Here is a 17632-nt window from a genome sequence, read left to right as displayed (position 1 = left end):
TTCCTTAAAAATATTTTCACTTAGGTAGGAGGCACAAAGGATAAGAAATGCATTAAAATGATAAGAAATGCATTAAAAAAATTTTAAACTAAGGTTAAGTTCAAATAGAAGCAAGGGAGATACTGAGAAATGAAACAATTAGGGAGTAGTGCAAAATCATCAGGTTGGAAGATTTGTTGAGATTACTTTTATTTTTTGTTGTTTCTTTTCCTGTGGCTTCCTTTTGCTCACTTTTATAAAGGCTCATTTATCTTGTTAAGGTGTTATCTGATCCACTGACCGCAGGCTCCCCAGCCTAGACCATTGGCATTTAACTTGTCAAAGGACACAACTTAAATATTCCTTCTTGTTCTAGCAATATGTCACTTTCTAAATAAACAAATATTAAGACATTTATTGAATACTTATTATATGCTATGTTCTGCCCTAACACTTTACTGGGATGAACTTGGGCAGAGAACTGAGGCAGAGAGAGATTCGATAACTTTCCCATGATAAGACAGAAGGCTTGGATTCAAATCCTAGCAGTCTGGCTCCAAAGCCAAAGCATTTACAAGCTATACTTTCTTTTTCCCACTGTGGACACAAGTGTGAATAACTGTCCACAGATGTGAATGCATGTACCACGCCTCTTAAAGAGAAAACAAACATGAATTTGCTTGCTGTTTATAAAATATAGAAATACACACAGAAACTGAGAACATTGGATGCTTCTGGGGTAGGACTTGCATAAAGGAGAGATAGTAGTGCAAGGAGAGATTTCCAAGTATATCTTTCTGGAAGTTCTGAATTTTGAAATCCAGATGCATTACTTTCACACAAAAAAAGGATAAATAAATAAAACAGGGAAAAAAAGAACAATTACGAGTCAGCAGATTCTACCATGCCAACAAGAAATTGTAAACCCAACATTAAAAAGGAAAAATTGAAGACATCCTTGGGGAATTCAACATGTTTTATTTTGCCAGGCACATGATTTCTTCAATATCCAATTAAATAATACTGTGCTAACTACATTTTCTAACACAGAGTGAACATTCACTGTAATGACAGTTTCATCATGCTAAAATCTATTCACAAACCTACACTGTGAAAAAAAGTGCATTTCTAGGAAATTTTATGTACAAATGGAAAACATATCAAGTCATTGAACTGTCAAACTACACAAAATAAAACCAACCAATCAACCACCAACATTCAGTATACGTTAACAATATTTTAAGAAAGGAAATTTTCTTTACATTTGGCAGTTTTGTTCAAGAGGGGCTCTATAATTTTAAAAGTAAAGTAATAAAAGTATATACAATTTAATAATGTTCAAAATAGAAGGTATTAAATAGCACAAATAATGTTACAACACTAAACACCCTATTGTCTATCAGTTTGGGTTTACATGAAGCAAGGGAACCTGTACAGTTTACCCTATCCTCTGAGTCTAAAACAATTTTACTTTCAACTCTGTACATAGAATAGATTGGCCATAAATACAGAAGATGGTTTTGGCTTTATGCACATTTCTATTTGTGCATGTAGAGTAGAAATAATGACCTACTTTCAAAACAAACTGCTTTAGAGACTACTTTAGAATCATATACATTTGGAACAATAGCTTTTATTTAATAGCTTTTTTTTGAATAAACATTATTTATGTTGTGTTTGTTAACTGCTATTTTTGCCCCATTGAGGCTTCCTCTTATAATATCATAATTTACCACCATTTAAATAATAAATCTTATTCCTAGATTTTGATCAGTGATTACATTCATTTTGACAATGATTTTAGCTCTTGACGCTTTATATTGTAGTGCTTAGGAAGGTAATATATCTACCTTGATTACCTTCTTCATGGCTTGTTAACTACAAATAAAACTTTCGTATTAGATTTTGATTAGGTATATGATATAAGTTCTGTTTGCACCTAGAAACATGAAAATGTATTTAAAAGTAAGTAAAATGAAAGAGCAAAAGTTGTGTTTTTAAAAGAAATAGGAGGATATGAAGAAAATTTTCATACTTCTCCCATCTAGTTGTTATTTGGAGTAAAAAAAAAAAAAATCACTATTAAATTACTCTAATAAAAGGATCCAAACATACAATTAGAAGATAGTTATTTTATTCATCACAAACTTACCACATTTGTATTTAAATACCAGTGAACATAATGTACCAACATTCTTTTAAAATAAAGTATGTCTATTTTCGTTCAAATTAGAATTTTTCTCACTTCTCCACAAAATGAACGTCTCTCCAGCATACATGAAAGAGTATTAAAAAAAAAAAGAATCGGTGACTTAAAAATCAGTATGATATCTGAGGTTGGTAAACAAAAAAAAGTGAGTTAATCATTGAAATTAATTATTGAAGTTAAAAATTAGTAACATTTTAAATAAACTTCTGTCAATAAAATTGCATTTTCTACCTTGTTTTTTTCTTTTTTTTTTCCATTTTGATGGTTTCGGCCCTCATATACAAGTTTGATATTTCAAAAGAAATTTCTTCTTATATTTTTTAAAATGCCATACAAACTAGAAAATTAGAATAAACACATTTATCAATTAAACTGTGTAAGATTATATTCTCTGAGTCTAGAATAACTTAAATAACTTCCAAAAAAGAAAGTGCTTTTGTTTGGAAGATGGTTACATAACAATATAAACTTCAATGCTTCACTGACATAATTCCAATTAAAGATATTAATGGTTAGGTGTCCTTTTATCTTCCTGAAACAAGGGAACAGAGATCAATGACAGATATCAAAAACTGATAATTTGGGGGCTTCCCTGGTGGCGCAGTGGTTGAGAGTCCGCCTGCCGATGCAGGGGACGCGGGTTCGTGCCCCGGTCCGGGAAGATCCCACATGCCGCGTAGCGGCTGGGCCCGTGACCCATGGCCGCTGAGCCTGCACGTCCTGAGCCCGTGCTCCGCAACGGGAGAGGCCACAACAGTGAGAGGCCCGTGTACCGCAAAAACAAAACAAAACAAAAAAACCTGATAATTTTTGCAATCTTAAAAGTAACCAACACTATATTTCACTGGAAGCACATAAACTCCATGTTATCTTTTTATGAAAATCGCTCGTGTTTTATACAACTTTTAGATTCCCTCTTCCTTGTCTCTTTTCTATTCTACATTTCTTTTGACAACTACTCTGTCACATGCATTTATATAAATTTTACTATGTAAAAATTGTGAACTTGGCATTTGGTTTTGTATACAAATGATTGACAGAACTCTAAACCCTTAAAGCAAGGATGGAAGATCACAGGTTATGGCCCTAGTTCAATTAAAGGATGCAAGAATTCTAGTTTTATTGTCGCCATATTGGTTTTGAAGAAAAGGTAAATAAAAATATAAATAAAATCTAGGTTAAGTTAAATATTTCTATGCACCATGAGGCCCATGACATGTCTAGTGCTAGTCAATATCATACAAGAAAATGCATACTCATTTCAGTTCATGTAACGTTCACCTTTAGGAGTGAGTAACCACCTTTCTCGGGAATTTCCCATGGGTAAAGCACAAGATTCTTTGCTCAGAAGTTGATCACTGAAGACAGATCATTTACTGATGGAAGCATAAGCCCCATTTAAGAAAACATTATGACTCTGGCAGCTGATTCCTCCTATTTCTACTTTTCCGGCTATTGATGAGAGCCTTTAACTTGCCATAGTCCCCTCTCATCTTCTGGGATTCTTCTCCCTGTTGATGTTGCTGCCGAGTATCTTTGCAGTACTGATTAATCATCTGCATTTCTGAGTGGCTGAACGCCCCCATGATGTCCTTCGGGTGGAAGGGTAAAGCCCTCACAGAGCTGGCCCAAGTCCATGGAGACCATTTGTCTGTAACAACAGCCACCATTTCGGAATCTAAAACTTTAAAGTTGATCTTGGCTATGGTCTGCTTGAAGCTGTTTTCTGTTGCGATGCAGTGATACAGTCCTTGATCAGAATCCTGAACAGAGCGGATCAGGAGTCCTTGTGAAGTGGCTATGATTCGCTCGTTCAGCTTGACCTAAAAGAGAGATATCAAAGTTCTGAATACCCAACTCTATATATCTTCTAAAAAGATATGACCAACAATACAGAGTGTTAACTTCCTTCTTAGTGGACACAGATTTTTGGTAAGTTCCGTTGCCTTTTTTTTTTGCTCAGGAAATCTAGTCTCAGCGGTACTGAATCTATTAAAGAGAGGGTGAAGTTATCACTCATACTGCCCATAATAGCTTAAAGTGCATTCCCTTTGGATAGAAGTAGTTTCTCCACATATAAGCCAGAGTTTTGGATGTTTCTGGAATGTAAATCACAGTCAACATATATAAATGAAATTCACAGTTTAAAATATCTATTTTATCCTGTAGTTCTTGCCTTTTATTGTAACAAAAATACTCACTTATTGAGAAAAAACATGAAGCCACAATTAAAGGGTTGAATTTTACCTTTTTTTCAATGAATAAATGAATATTCCCTTAACTAAAAATTTTATAAGCAGAGGCAGAGTTTTGAACATTATCAAGGGCTTTTTCCTATTATCTAACACAAAGAATGACTAAAAATAAGCTGGAACTCATTATCTTGTAAGTACTCCAAGTGGTTTTATTTTCCAAGGAAAAGTAATAAGAAGCTATGAGGTGAATATTTAATTACTTTACAGGCTTATACTGGAAAAATATCATTTTCTAGATATAAACTAAATGCTGAAATCCATTTCCTTACAGTTTCTGCTATAGTATTGTCAATAAACACATAAAAACCTAAGTGGTAAGTAGTTCCTTCACATGTATACCAGGAATGCTCTTTCATTGAGGGAAGAAAGAAATTTGACCCAAAGAAAAATAAGGGAAGGCAAAATATAGTATTGAAATACAAAAAATACAACAGAACCAGAAAAGAGAGATTAGGAAAAAATAAGGACAGAAATATATAAAGCAAATGTTTTTATGTTCATTTAATTTTTTAAGTTTAAATGTGCCTTGAAAATAGTTTTAAATAATGTAGAAATGCATTCAGAAATAAAAGAAAAGAAAGCCTTTTCCATTTGTGTGAAATTGGGAAAAATTTTAGAGGCCAATTTGATAATATCTATTAGCATGTATATAATATTCAGTGCAGACATTTTATTTCTAGGAATTTATATAGAAGATATACTCTTGCAAGTATGCAGATATTCACTTACATGATGTTTTTGATAAGACAAGAACCAAGAAATAATGTAACCAGTAGACAGCTTTAGAAAACTTAAGGTATGTTCATACAGTGGAACACTATGCAGCCAAGAAAAATAAGGTAGCTCCACATGTACTGATATGAAGTGTGTGTGTGTGTGTGTGTGTGTGTGTGTCTGTGTGTCTGTGTGTATGTATCAGAGAGACAGAGAAAGAGAGAGAGGAAAATAGGAAGATTATGGAGACAATTTGGAGGAATATATAATTCTTAGCAGCCTTATACTCTGAGAAGTGGGAATAAGTATTGAAGTGGAGAAGAGGAGGGCTTTTAGTTTTCACTTATGCTATTCAATATGAACTATTTGCATTTTTCTCTGCAAGCTTTTTTTTACCATTTGTCTTTTCAAAATAAAAGTTCAATATTTACACACCATTAATATGAGAAATATGTATATGTTTGCCTAAACTACTAAGGAAGAATTAAGATAAATTTAATTAAATATTAATAGTTTATTCAACTAAAGTGAGACTGAGTGGAATTGTGATCTGCTTGAATTATGAACAGAACAGATTTTCGTAATTACATTAGAGCTAATTTTTTCATAGTCTTAAATTATGGCATTCTTCTGCTTTTTGAGATTGGAAGAAAAAGCAAGAGTCATATTTGAGTCTCCACATTCTTGAACCTTCTGAAATAGAATATTAGAAATATCATAAAAGTGATAAAATTCATGATCCATTCCCTTTTAAATTTCATTTGATAATTCCTGTGACATGTATTCAAGACTGTATATATTCACTTATTTCAATTTTACATAATATAAATTACATTCACTCATTATATATTATTCCACTGAACTTTCTACTGAATAAAAGAAAAGCATTTTATCTATGGTAGGTAAGCCCCCGTTTGAGTTTTGGATTTCCAATTCACATACGCACATACAGACTTTCTCTGGAAGGATGGTTCATGTCCACATGTCATGTTCTAGCCTAAGAATTCCATTTCTGTATGATAATCATCATAGTACATTATGAATTTTACCCCAGATTACTCTGCAAGGCAATTATTCTTATGCTCCACATCCATTCAAAATAATTTAAAATTAATTAGACTGTAGCCAATTCAAGACTAATTTGATAGCAAAGAAAATAGGTCTCAAACAATAATTTTTTATTAATGAAAAAACTAAAAAAAAAAAATTTAATATCATGGAAATCTGGGGCAAGAAGGGGCCCTGAAGTCCTTGGAGCTCATCTTTGATAGTTATGTCTCATCTTATGCAAGTGGTCATCAGCCTATGGTTTAATATTACAGTGACAGGGGACACAAAATTTCCTAAACAACTCATAACATCTTTGGATAGGCAGGTCTGAGAATTGGGAAGTATTTTCTCATAAAGAGCCAACATCTGTTTCAGTAATTTTGATGCAATGCCTGTGTTCTACAGCTTGGGATTGTATCCATTCTACATAGCCCTCATTAATCTAATATGTAGTATGGAAACTGCCTACAATAGAACACACACAAATGCAGAAGGCTCTATTTTCTCTTTGCTGCATCAGACTTTATGATACACTGTTAGTACCACTGCAGTCTCGGCTACTTTAGTGGTTTATATATACATATATATATTTTCTTCTTAACCTCTCATTTGTCAGGACAATGTGACATCAATATTATGGAATTCATTATTTATAATATTTCACTCTATGCTGTTTTACAATGTTTTCCTTTTAAAGCAGTTTTTTACAATCAGTGAAAGGTTAATATTCGTGTCCTTTTATTTGAAAATCAAGGTTTTTTTTAACATATCAGTAAATAAAGGCAATGGTCCCATACACAATGATTCCGTATATTACCTAACAAAACCCCAGGAGTGAAGTAAGTCAGAAGGAGAAAAACAAATACCGTATGCTAACACATATATATGAAATCTAAGAAAAAACACAATGTCATGAAGCGACAAGGGGTAGGATGGAAATAAAACACAGACCTACTAGAGAATGGACTTGAGGATATGGGGAGGGGGAAGGGTAAGCTGAGACGAAGTGAGAGAGTGGCATGGACATATATACACTACCAAACGCAGGGTGGATAGCTAGTGGGAAGCAGCCGCATGGCAAAGGGAGATCAGCTAGGTGGTTTGTGACCACCCAGAGGGGTGGGATAGGAAGGGTGGGAGGGAGGGAGACGCAAGAGGGAAGAGATATGGGAACATGTGTATATGTATAACTGATTCACTTTGTTGTAAAGCAGAAAGTAACATACCATTGTAAAGCAATTATACTCCAATAAAGATGTTAAAAAAACCCCAGGAATTATGAATAATAAAGCAATGGAAACAGATTACCACAGAGGAGAAAAATGCTCTTTACCATTTCTTGCTGAGGAAAATTGAACTTTTTTAAAAGCCCCTTTTATCTTGTGAATCACACAAAGGTGCTGTTGTATGAGAACTTAGCTTCTGGATTTGCACACATCTTGTTTCTTTTACAAATGCTTCCTCACATCAATACCCCCATCTGCTCTTGTTTTAATCACTGTGTTATCGAGGTGAGCAAGAAGAGAGGATTTCTAATTAATCCGTCAACTCTATGGACAAAGGATTTTAAAGAAGGTGGCACTTGTCATCCCAGAGACATTAAAGGATGTTCATATGTCTTTCCTTTTTCATTTGATCTGAACCTCACTGAGGGATGGTGATTTAATGCTCTTTCCAAAGCCCTGACTGATTGCTGCTCGGCTGAGTTACTCACCTCTTTCCTCCTGTCCTCGTCTTTCTGTAACAACCACTTGATAGATGCCTGTGGAGACTTGGGGGCACACTCAAGGAAAGTGGTGTTATTTTTTACTCCATACTGAACAATCTCAGCTGCATTTCTATATGCTGAAGAGCAAAAATAAAAGGAGAGGATGACGATGGAATTTGGAACATATTCTATTATATGAATGCTTGTTTATCTATAAAATTGTGAGCAACTATGGCAAACCCCAAAGGCAGTCTTAATCACTTAACAAGCAGACTATTATACATTGTTTGCCTGGTTTGTTTAACCTAAAGGGAAGGAGAGAAAGATATAAGGGAATCAATGTTTATTCAAGAATTACTTTACACGAAGGAATGCACTTAATATCATCTTGAACATATAATTATTATAACATCTTTGTGAATTAAATTTTCTCAGCTTTTCATAGCTGAACAAATTGAGGCTGTGAGTTATGAGGAAACATATCCTAGTTAAAGAATTAGTAAGTGCCAGGCAATACTGAAGCCAACTTCATCCCATCCCTAAACTCCATACTCAGTGTGGTATAGATTAAATTTGGAAACATTGGGAAAAGGCAGAAAGCAAGGTGTGGCCACAGTGGGATGTGATGGTTGAGAAAACGATCTTTGAAATCAGATTTTACCCGAGGTAAAATCTTGACTTCATCACTACTGGCTGTGTAACCTTAGAGAAGTTATTTAATATCTCTGTGCTTCAGTTTTATTTGGTTCTAAAACAGACATTTCCAGACATTCTTTACTGAAATTCTTAAATTAGGAAGAGTATTTAGTATAAACATGTGGTAGCTTAGACATGGGCAGAATCCTCATTCATAAAGTGGGAATAAGAATAGACCTTACTTAAGAATAATTTCTTGAGCACTGAAATAATCCATAAAAAAGCACTTAGCTCAGGTTTTGACACAAAATCAACATCGGTGTTTGTTCATCATTACCTCCGCTGCACATACTCTTACCACTATGACTGACACTCAGATTTATAAAATACTCAGCAAACAGAGAAACAGTAACCTGGCTTTATTCCCTCAGTTAGATGTATGGAACAATTAAGCAAAATGTGTCTCAGTTTTCTTCTTGTAGTTAGTGTAGTTAGTGACAAGAATTTCATTCTTTAAATAAAAACAAAAATGCCCAGACTCAAAAAGATTAGCAACAGGAATCTCAGTGTTAACAGTTAACGACAGGTGAGCCTGGAGGAAGGTCCCTCTGTTGGTGGGGTGGAGGTGGAGGGTGGGCGTCAGTGGGCAAAGTATAATAACATAATATCTCCATGTCAGGATGGGAAGAAAGGAATTAGATTAATTGTAAGATAGAAGGCAGGACTGCCAGAAGTAAATGGAATGGCTGTAAACTGTAAAACCAAGGCACTAAAGTACACCCATGTTCAGAGCAGGATAATTCATAATAGCCAACATCTGGAAGCAGTGCAAGTGTTCATTGATGGATGAGTGGGTAAACAAAATGCGATATATATTATACATACAATGGATTATGTTTTCACCTTAAACAGGAAAAAAAATATTCTGACACGTGTTACAACATGAATGAAACCTGAAGAAGACATTAGACTAAGTGAAATAAGCCATTTACAAAAGGACAAATATTGTATGATTCCGCTTATATGAGATATATAGAGTATTCAGATTCATAGAGAGAAATTAGAACAGTGGTTGCCAGAAGCTGAGGAAGGGAGAATAGGGGGTTAGTGTTTAATGGGTATGGAGTTTAACTTCGGGATGATGAAAAAGTTGTGGTGCTGGCTGCACAACACTGTGAATGTACTTAATGCCGCAGAACTGTACACTGTAAAATGGTTAAAATAGTAAATTTTGTTATGTAATTTAACACAGTAAAAAACAAACAAACAAGATGTTATTTTTTCTTCAGTGGTAAACAAAAAAATAAGTAAATTTTTTTCTTCAGAAAGAAAATGTCTAGGAAAATCTATAATTACTATCTTTGTGAAAGACTTACCTACTAACATACCCAAGGTATCTGTGTTCCTGGACTTCTGTTTTACAAAATTCTTAGTATACATACAAATAACATGTAATTTTTAATTACCATATATGAATACCAGTAATTTTTATAGTGAATCTTTCTTTAAAATGACATACTTTAATCTATTATGAGGTTTTCCTTGCTGAAATATGGTATTGAGCACTGCTACTCTTTACCAAGTTTGACCACTTTAAATTACCTTTTAGATTAAATCCTCTGCATTGAGTCAATGGATTTCCATGTCTCACATCTTGTCTTCGGCTCCTCCTATAAAGCACAGAAGTATATACAAGTGACTTAGAATGAACATTGCCAATTATACCACATTTAAAAGACTTCAGTTTAAACTTTGCAATCTTCTGATTGCCTAAGCTTTCATAAAGAAAAGTGGTCTGATTATCTGCATTTTTTTGTTCAATGCTTCAAATATAGTGGGTATTTAACCTTGTTTTCAATCCGAATTAATTCAGACTCTCCCCATCTATCACTTGTGATAGATGAACCTCCTATTATGTGTACCTCCTGGGTAAATGCTAGATTCCAAGTTAATAGTGTAAATTTTTATTTTAGAGACATTCATAGAATATTTTCTAAGATGATAACTCCAAAGTATAAACTCACTAGCATCTTCCTCCTTATAATTTTTTCTTAAATAAGTATAATTCTCTTATAAAAGTCAATGTTTTCAAACCATTTCCAGATATACTAAAAAGTTTCCAGAACAAGAGATACAGAGAACATGGATTTTTAGTATAAAGTTAAGGAAAATTTTTCATTTACTAGAATAAGAATTTTCCTTCACGTTTTTATTTTGAAAAATTTCAAGACTACAGAAAAGTGGATATATGAATACAATGAATGATGGTATATCTAGACTCATAAATCGTGTTTTGCCATATTTATTTTTTCTCTCATATGCAAGTATATGTCATGTATATACTGTGTATGCATATATATGAAAATCTTTAGAAAATAAGTTGCAGACATGATAATTTTATACCCTTAAATGTATATGTCTTCTAAGAATAAGTAATTTCCCTACATAAGAACAATATCATTATTATACTAAAGATATAAATATTTATTTAATAATACCATATAATACAACTTTTATATTAAAATTTGACTACTTGTCCCCAAAATATCCCTTACGAATTTTTTAAAGTTTATTCAGGATCAAATCAAGGTTCACTCAGGGCATTTACTTGTTAAATATCACCAACTTAAGCGTTTCAAAAATTTAGTTACATCCTTTGTAAGTTGGTCATTATTTAAATAAAAGTTTAAAGTTATTTGCAAACTATTTAATTTCTTGTCTTAGATTCACTTACATATTAGCTTCAATTGTATTACATAGTGCAACAAATCAAAATAGAGCAACTGAAATTCTCTTAGCAATGAATCGTGGACATGAACATTGTTATAAGAGAGAAGAAAGGGAACGCTCTTCAAATATTGGGAGTACAGGGGTAGATCAGTTGTTTACTATCAATGCTGAAAAGCATTATATGGATAAGCATATCACTTAATTGGGTTAGTTAAATCTCTCTTAATATTTTTAACCTTAATGATAAATTTAAATATTCAGTAAGAAGAAGGGAAATATTAAAATCACACTGGGATTATAAAATTTGCAAAGCAAAACGAACCTCAAAGTCAATGATAATGAAAAAATTATTTTAAGGTTACAGCAAATAGTTAATAGTTTAAATAATCAAGGGATTATATACATCTATTTATGAAAACATGAGTACAATTTTTGTGTCATTTAAGTATTGTTTCTCCCCAAAACCCACATGATGCTTATTCAATTGTATATTTCTTTACAATCACACACACACAAACTAGTGGAAGTCACTCTTGTCTCAGAAATTACGATTAATACTGTACTTTAGATTCTATGTCAGGTTTTTACTGCCTTGTATTTGCTATATTTTGAAGTCACAGCATTATTTACTACCAGCTAACTTGTGAGCGTATATTATATGAGAACCATATGACAGTTCTTATGGCTGAACTGGTCATTTTCAGCCATCTACACAAGCAATATTACTCACAGTGGTTAAATTTATTGTCCTGTGATCAGCACTATGTTACGGTTTACTCAAGTACAGGAACCTCCAAGCTGGGCGATCTGAACTTGCAGTATCACATAGCTTCCAGACATTCAAATACCATTCAAATACCATTGTTATGGCTTGGCTTGAATAATGAAAACAAGGCAGCCATCTGAGCTTTCTATATGTGTAGATTCCCTTTCAGGCATTTGTATAGCATTGTGAAAGCATGAGGGTAGACAGTCATATTATAGTGCATGTAGGATTGGGGATTTGGCTCAAGTTGCCAATGTTTCTGCCATTATAGTCTATTCTTTTGGATAAACAATGATCATCTACTTCTTGTGTAAAAAGCAGGTATTTACTTTAACAGTGAACTGATTATCTTGTCTTAAAATTTCCAACTTCATGTCTGAATCCAAAATAAATAACATTTGAGATTAAATTGTAATATTTGATACAGATGCACAAATAAAGGTAGTTGAGGGTGAAGTGGAAAAATGCTTATGCTGTTTACTATGAAAAACCTTTTTTTAAAAAAGAGAAACTACCGAGCCAATGATACTTAACAACTCTATTATGTCAAAACATAACCTCCATTGATTTCCAAGTGTAACTGTATTTCTTTATTTCCATACAAAGGACATGTTTTTGTTTTTCATTCCTATGAATTCCACCACATGATCCTTGTGTTCCAGTTAGATAGTGCAATCGAAGTAAAATCAGGTAAGTTAACACTATTAAAGAAAATGAAAAATACTCCAAATGATCATTTTCATTATTACTATTTAATCTCTAAAGAACAAATGCTACATGGAATTTAGGAAATAATTCATGCAGCAAACATGTTTTGCATTCACTATAACTGTACGCTTAAAAAAGTTTGGGAATGATTTGGAGAATTTAAGTAGTATAGATAGTTTTAATGAAACTCCCAGTATACTAGCCAAAGACAGGTAAGCGTAGGCCAATGAATACCTTGTATTATGTGTGTGTATATGTACACACACACACACACAAATACACATAAGTCAAAACCACAATGAGGGCTTCCCTGGTGGCGCAGTGGTTGAGGGTCCGCCTGCCGATGCAGGGGATACGGGTTCGTGCCCCGGTCCGGGAGGATCCCGCATGCCGCGGAGCGGCTGGGCCCGTGGGCCATGGCCGCTGGGCCTGTGCGTCCGGAGCCTGCGCTCCGCAACGGGAGAGGCCACAGCGGTGAGAGGCCCGCGTGCCACAAAAAAAAAAAAAAAAAACCACAATGAGATATCACTTCACACCTATTAGAATGGATATATATATATATATATATATATATATATATATATATACACAGTATTTTTTTTGGATCTCTGTGATAGAATTAAGACACTGCTAGAGGTATCAAGATAGCTCTTTAAATCGTTAGTTTCTTTTTCAGACCATGATACATGGTTTTTTTCCTATCTGTACTTAAAAAACTGTGGTATAATTGGCATATAACATTATATTAGTTTCAGGTGTATAGTTTCATATTTATATATATTGCAAAATGATCACCACAGTAAGTCTAGTTAACATCTGTCACCTTATGTAGTCAATTACAAAAGTTTTTTTTTTTCCTGTGATGAGGACTTTTAAGATCTACTCTCCTATCAACTTTCAAATATGCGCTACAGTATTATTAAGCAGTCACCATGCTTTACCTTACATAACCATGACTTAATTATTTTGTAACTGGAAGTCTGTACCTCCTCACCCCCTTTTGCCCGTTTTTCTCACCACCACCACCCCTACCTCTGGCAACCACAAATCTGTTCTCTATATCTATGAGCTTGCTTTTGTTGTTGTTTTTAAAATTCCACATAAAAGTGAGATCATACAGTATTTGTCTTTCTCCATCTGATTTATTTTCCTTAGCATAATGCCCTTAAGGTCCAACCATGTTGTCACAAATGGCAAGATTCCATCATTTTTTATGGCTGAAGAGTATTCCATTGTGTGTGTGTATGTATGTATGTATCTATCTATCTATCTATGTATCTATCATCTATCTACCATATCTTCTTTATTCATTCATCCACTGATGGACACTTGGGTTGTTTTCATGTGTTTGCTATTGAAAATAATGTTGCAATAAGCATGTGGGAACATATATCTTTTTGAATTAGTGTTTTTGTTTTCTTTGGATAAGTACCCACAAGTGGAATTGCTGGATTACACGGTAGTTCTATTTTTAATTTTTTCGGGAAACTATACACTTTGCCATAGTGGGTGCACCAATTTACATTCACATCAACAGTTCACAAGGGTTCCCTTTCTTCCACATCCATGGTAACACTCGTTATTTTTTGACTTTTTGATAATAGCCATTCTAACAGGTATGAAGTGATACCTCACTGTGGTTTTTGATTTGCATTTCTCTAATGATTAGTGATGCTGAGCATCTTTTCACGTGCCCCTTCTTTATCTGTATGTCTCCTTGGAAAATGTCTATTCAGATCTTCTGACCATTTTTAATCAAATTATTTGTATTTTTGCTATTGAGTGGTATGAATTCTTTATACTTTTAAAAAAATAGATCTTTATTGGAGTATAATTGCTTCACAATACTGTGCTAGTTTCTGTTGCACAATAAAGCAAATCACCCATATGCATATACATGTCCCCATATCCCCTTCCTCTTGAGCCTCCATCCCCTCTTCCCTATCCCACCCCTCCAGGTCATTGCAAAGCACTAAGCCGATCGCCTTGTGCTATGCTGCTGCTTCCCATCAGCCAACTATTTCACATTAGGTAGTGTATATATGTTGATGCTACCCTCACATTGCCCCAGCTTTGCCCTCTGACCCCAAGTCCTTAAGTCCGTTTTCTATGTCTACCTCTTTATTCCTGACCTGAAACTAGGTTCATCAGTACCATTTTTTTCTTCAGATTCCATATATATACATTAACATATGGTATTTGTTTTTCTCTTTCTGACTTGCTTCACTCTATAAGACAGACTCTAGGTCCATCCACCTCACTACAAATAATTCAATTTTGTTTCTTTTTATGGCTGAGTAATATTCCATTGTATATATGTACCACATCTTCTTTATCCATTCATCTGTGGATGGACATGTAGCTTGGTTCCATGATCTGGCTATTGTAAATAGTGCTGCAATGAACACTGTGGTACATGTCTCTTTTTAAACTATGGTTTTCTCGGGTTATATGCCCAGTAGTGGGATTGCTGGGTCATTTGGCAATTCTATTTTTAGTATTTTAAGGAACCTCCATACTGTTCTCCATAGTGGATGTATCAATTTACATTCCCACCAGCAGTACAGGAGGGTTCCCTTTTCTCCACACCCTCTCCAGCATTTGTTGTTTGTAGATTTTCTGATGATGCCCATTCTAACCAGTGTGAGGTGATACCTCATTGTAGTTTTGATTTGCACTTCTCTAATAATTAGTGATGTTGAACATCTTTCAATGTGCCTCTTGGCCATCTGTATGTCTTCCTTGGAGAAATGTCTATTTAGGTCTTCTGCCCATTTTTTAACAAGATTGTTTATTTTTTGATATTGAGCTCCATGAGCGGTTTGTATATTTTGGAGATTAATCCTTTGTCTGTTGTTTCATTTGCAAATATTTTCTCCCATTCTGAGGGTTCTCTTTTTGTCTTGTTTATGGTTTCCTTTTCTGTACAAAAGCTTTTAAGTTTAATTAAGTCCCATTTGTTTATTTTTGTTTTTATTTCTGTTACTCTAGGAGGTGGGTCAAAAAAGATCTTGCTGTGGTTTATATCAAAGAGTGTTTTTCCTATGTTTTCCTCTAAGAGTTTTATAGTATCTGGTCTTACATTTAAGTCTTTAATCCATTTTGAGTTTATTATTGTGTATGGTGTTTGGGAGTATTCTAATTTCATTCTTTTACACATAGCTGTCCAGTTTTCTCAATACCACTTATTAAAGAGGTTGTCTTTTCTCAATTGTATGTTCTTGGGTATTCTATCCTGTACCATTGATCTATATTTTTGTGCCAGTACCATATTGCCTTGATTACTGTAGCTTTGTGATATAGTTTGAAGTCAGGGAGCCTGATTCCTCCAACTCCCTTTTCCTTTCTCAAGATTGCTTTGGCTATTCAGGGTCTTTTCTGTTTCCATACAAATTGTAAAATTTTTTGTTCTAATTCTGTGAAGAATGCCATTGGTAGTTTGATAGGAATTGCACTGAATCTGTAGATTGCTTTGGATACTACAGTCATTTTCATAATATTGACTCTTCCAATCCAAGAACATGGTATATTTCTCCATCTGTTTTTGTCATCTTTGATTTCTTTCATCAGTGTTTTATAGTTTTGTGAGTACAAGTCTTTTGCCTCCTTAGGCAGGTTTATTCCTAGGTATTTTATTCTTTTTGTTGCAATGATGAATGGGATTGTTTCCTTAATTTCTCTTCCTGATGTTTCACTGTTGGTGTATAAGAATGCCAGAGATTTCTGTGCATTAATTTTGCACCCTGAAACCTTAGCAGATTCACTGATTAGTTCTAGTAGTTTTCTGGTGGCATCTTTAGGATTTTCTATGTATAGTATCATGTCATCGGCAAACAGTGACAGTTTTACTTCTTCTTTTCCAATTTGTATTCCTTTTATTTCTTTTTCTTCTCTGATTGCTGTGGCTGGGACTTACAAAACTATGTTGAATAAGAGTGGCGAGAGTGGACATCCTTGTCTTGTTCCTGATCTCAGTGGAAATGCTTTCAGTTTTTCACCATTGAGTATGATGCTTGCTGTGGGTTTGTCATATATGGCCTTTATTATGTTGAGGTAGGTTCCCTCTATGCCCATATTCTGGAGAGCTTTTATCATAAATGATGTTGAATTTTGTCAAAAGCTTTTTCTGCATCTATTGAGATGATCATATGGTTTTTATTCCTTAATTTGTTAATGTGGTGTATTACATTGATTGATTTGCGTATATTGAAGAATCCTTGCATCCCTGGGATAAATCCCACTTGATCATGGTGTTTGATCCATTTAATGTGCTGTTGGATTCTGTTTGCTAGTATTTTGTCCAGGATTTTTGCATCTATGTTCATCAGTGATATTGGTCTATAATTTTCTTTTTCTGTGATATCTTTTTCTGGTTTTGTATCAGGGTGATGGTTGCTTCATAGAATGAATTTGGGAGTGTTTCTCCCTCTGCAATTTTTTGGAAGAGTTTGAGAAGGATAGGTGTTAGCTCTTCTCTAAATGTTTGATAGAATTCTCCTGTGAAGCCATCTGGTCCTGGACTTTTGTTTGTTGTAAGATTTTTAATTATGGTTTCAATTCCATTACTTGTGATAGTTCTGTTTATATTTTCTTATTCTTCCTGGTTCAGTCTTGAAAAATTGTACCTTTCCAAGAATTTGTCCAATTCTTTGTGGTTGTCTGTTTTATTGGCATATAGTTGTTTGTAGTAGTCTCTATAATCCTTTGTATTTCTGCAGTGTCAGTTGTGATTTCTCCTTTTTCACTTCTATTTTTATTGATTTGCATCCTCTCCATTTTTTTCTTGATGAGTCTGGCTAAGGGTTTATCAATTTTGTTTATCTTCTCAAAGAACAAGGTTTTAGTTTTATTGATCTTTGCTATTGTTTTCTTCATTT

The 17632-nt window shown here is 34.0% G+C and overlaps 1 protein-coding gene across 2 annotated transcripts in view; it reads right to left on the bottom strand.

Moving 5' to 3' along the window:
• Positions 1–939: 939 nt before the first annotated feature.
• SEMA3C (semaphorin 3C) overlaps positions 940–17632 on the bottom strand; it is a 196596-nt gene continuing 179903 nt past the window's right edge. The window contains exons 16-18 of one of the 2 annotated variants that reach the window (XM_067042728.1): positions 10154–10221; positions 7922–8052; positions 940–4011 (exon numbers count right to left, since the gene is read on the bottom strand). In XM_067042728.1, coding sequence (XP_066898829.1) covers positions 3598–4011; positions 7922–8052; positions 10154–10221 — 613 coding nt within the window. In that variant the 3' untranslated portion in view covers positions 940–3597. The remainder of the gene's footprint in view (positions 4012–7921; positions 8053–10153; positions 10222–17632) is intronic. The other variant, XM_067042727.1, reaches the window with a different exon arrangement.

This window comes from Kogia breviceps, chromosome 9, assembly GCF_026419965.1.
Source record: "Kogia breviceps isolate mKogBre1 chromosome 9, mKogBre1 haplotype 1, whole genome shotgun sequence".
Taxonomy (NCBI): Eukaryota; Metazoa; Chordata; class Mammalia; order Artiodactyla; family Physeteridae; genus Kogia; species Kogia breviceps.
Note: the sequence above shows the minus strand (reverse complement) of the source record. Positions and strands in the feature narration are given on the sequence as shown.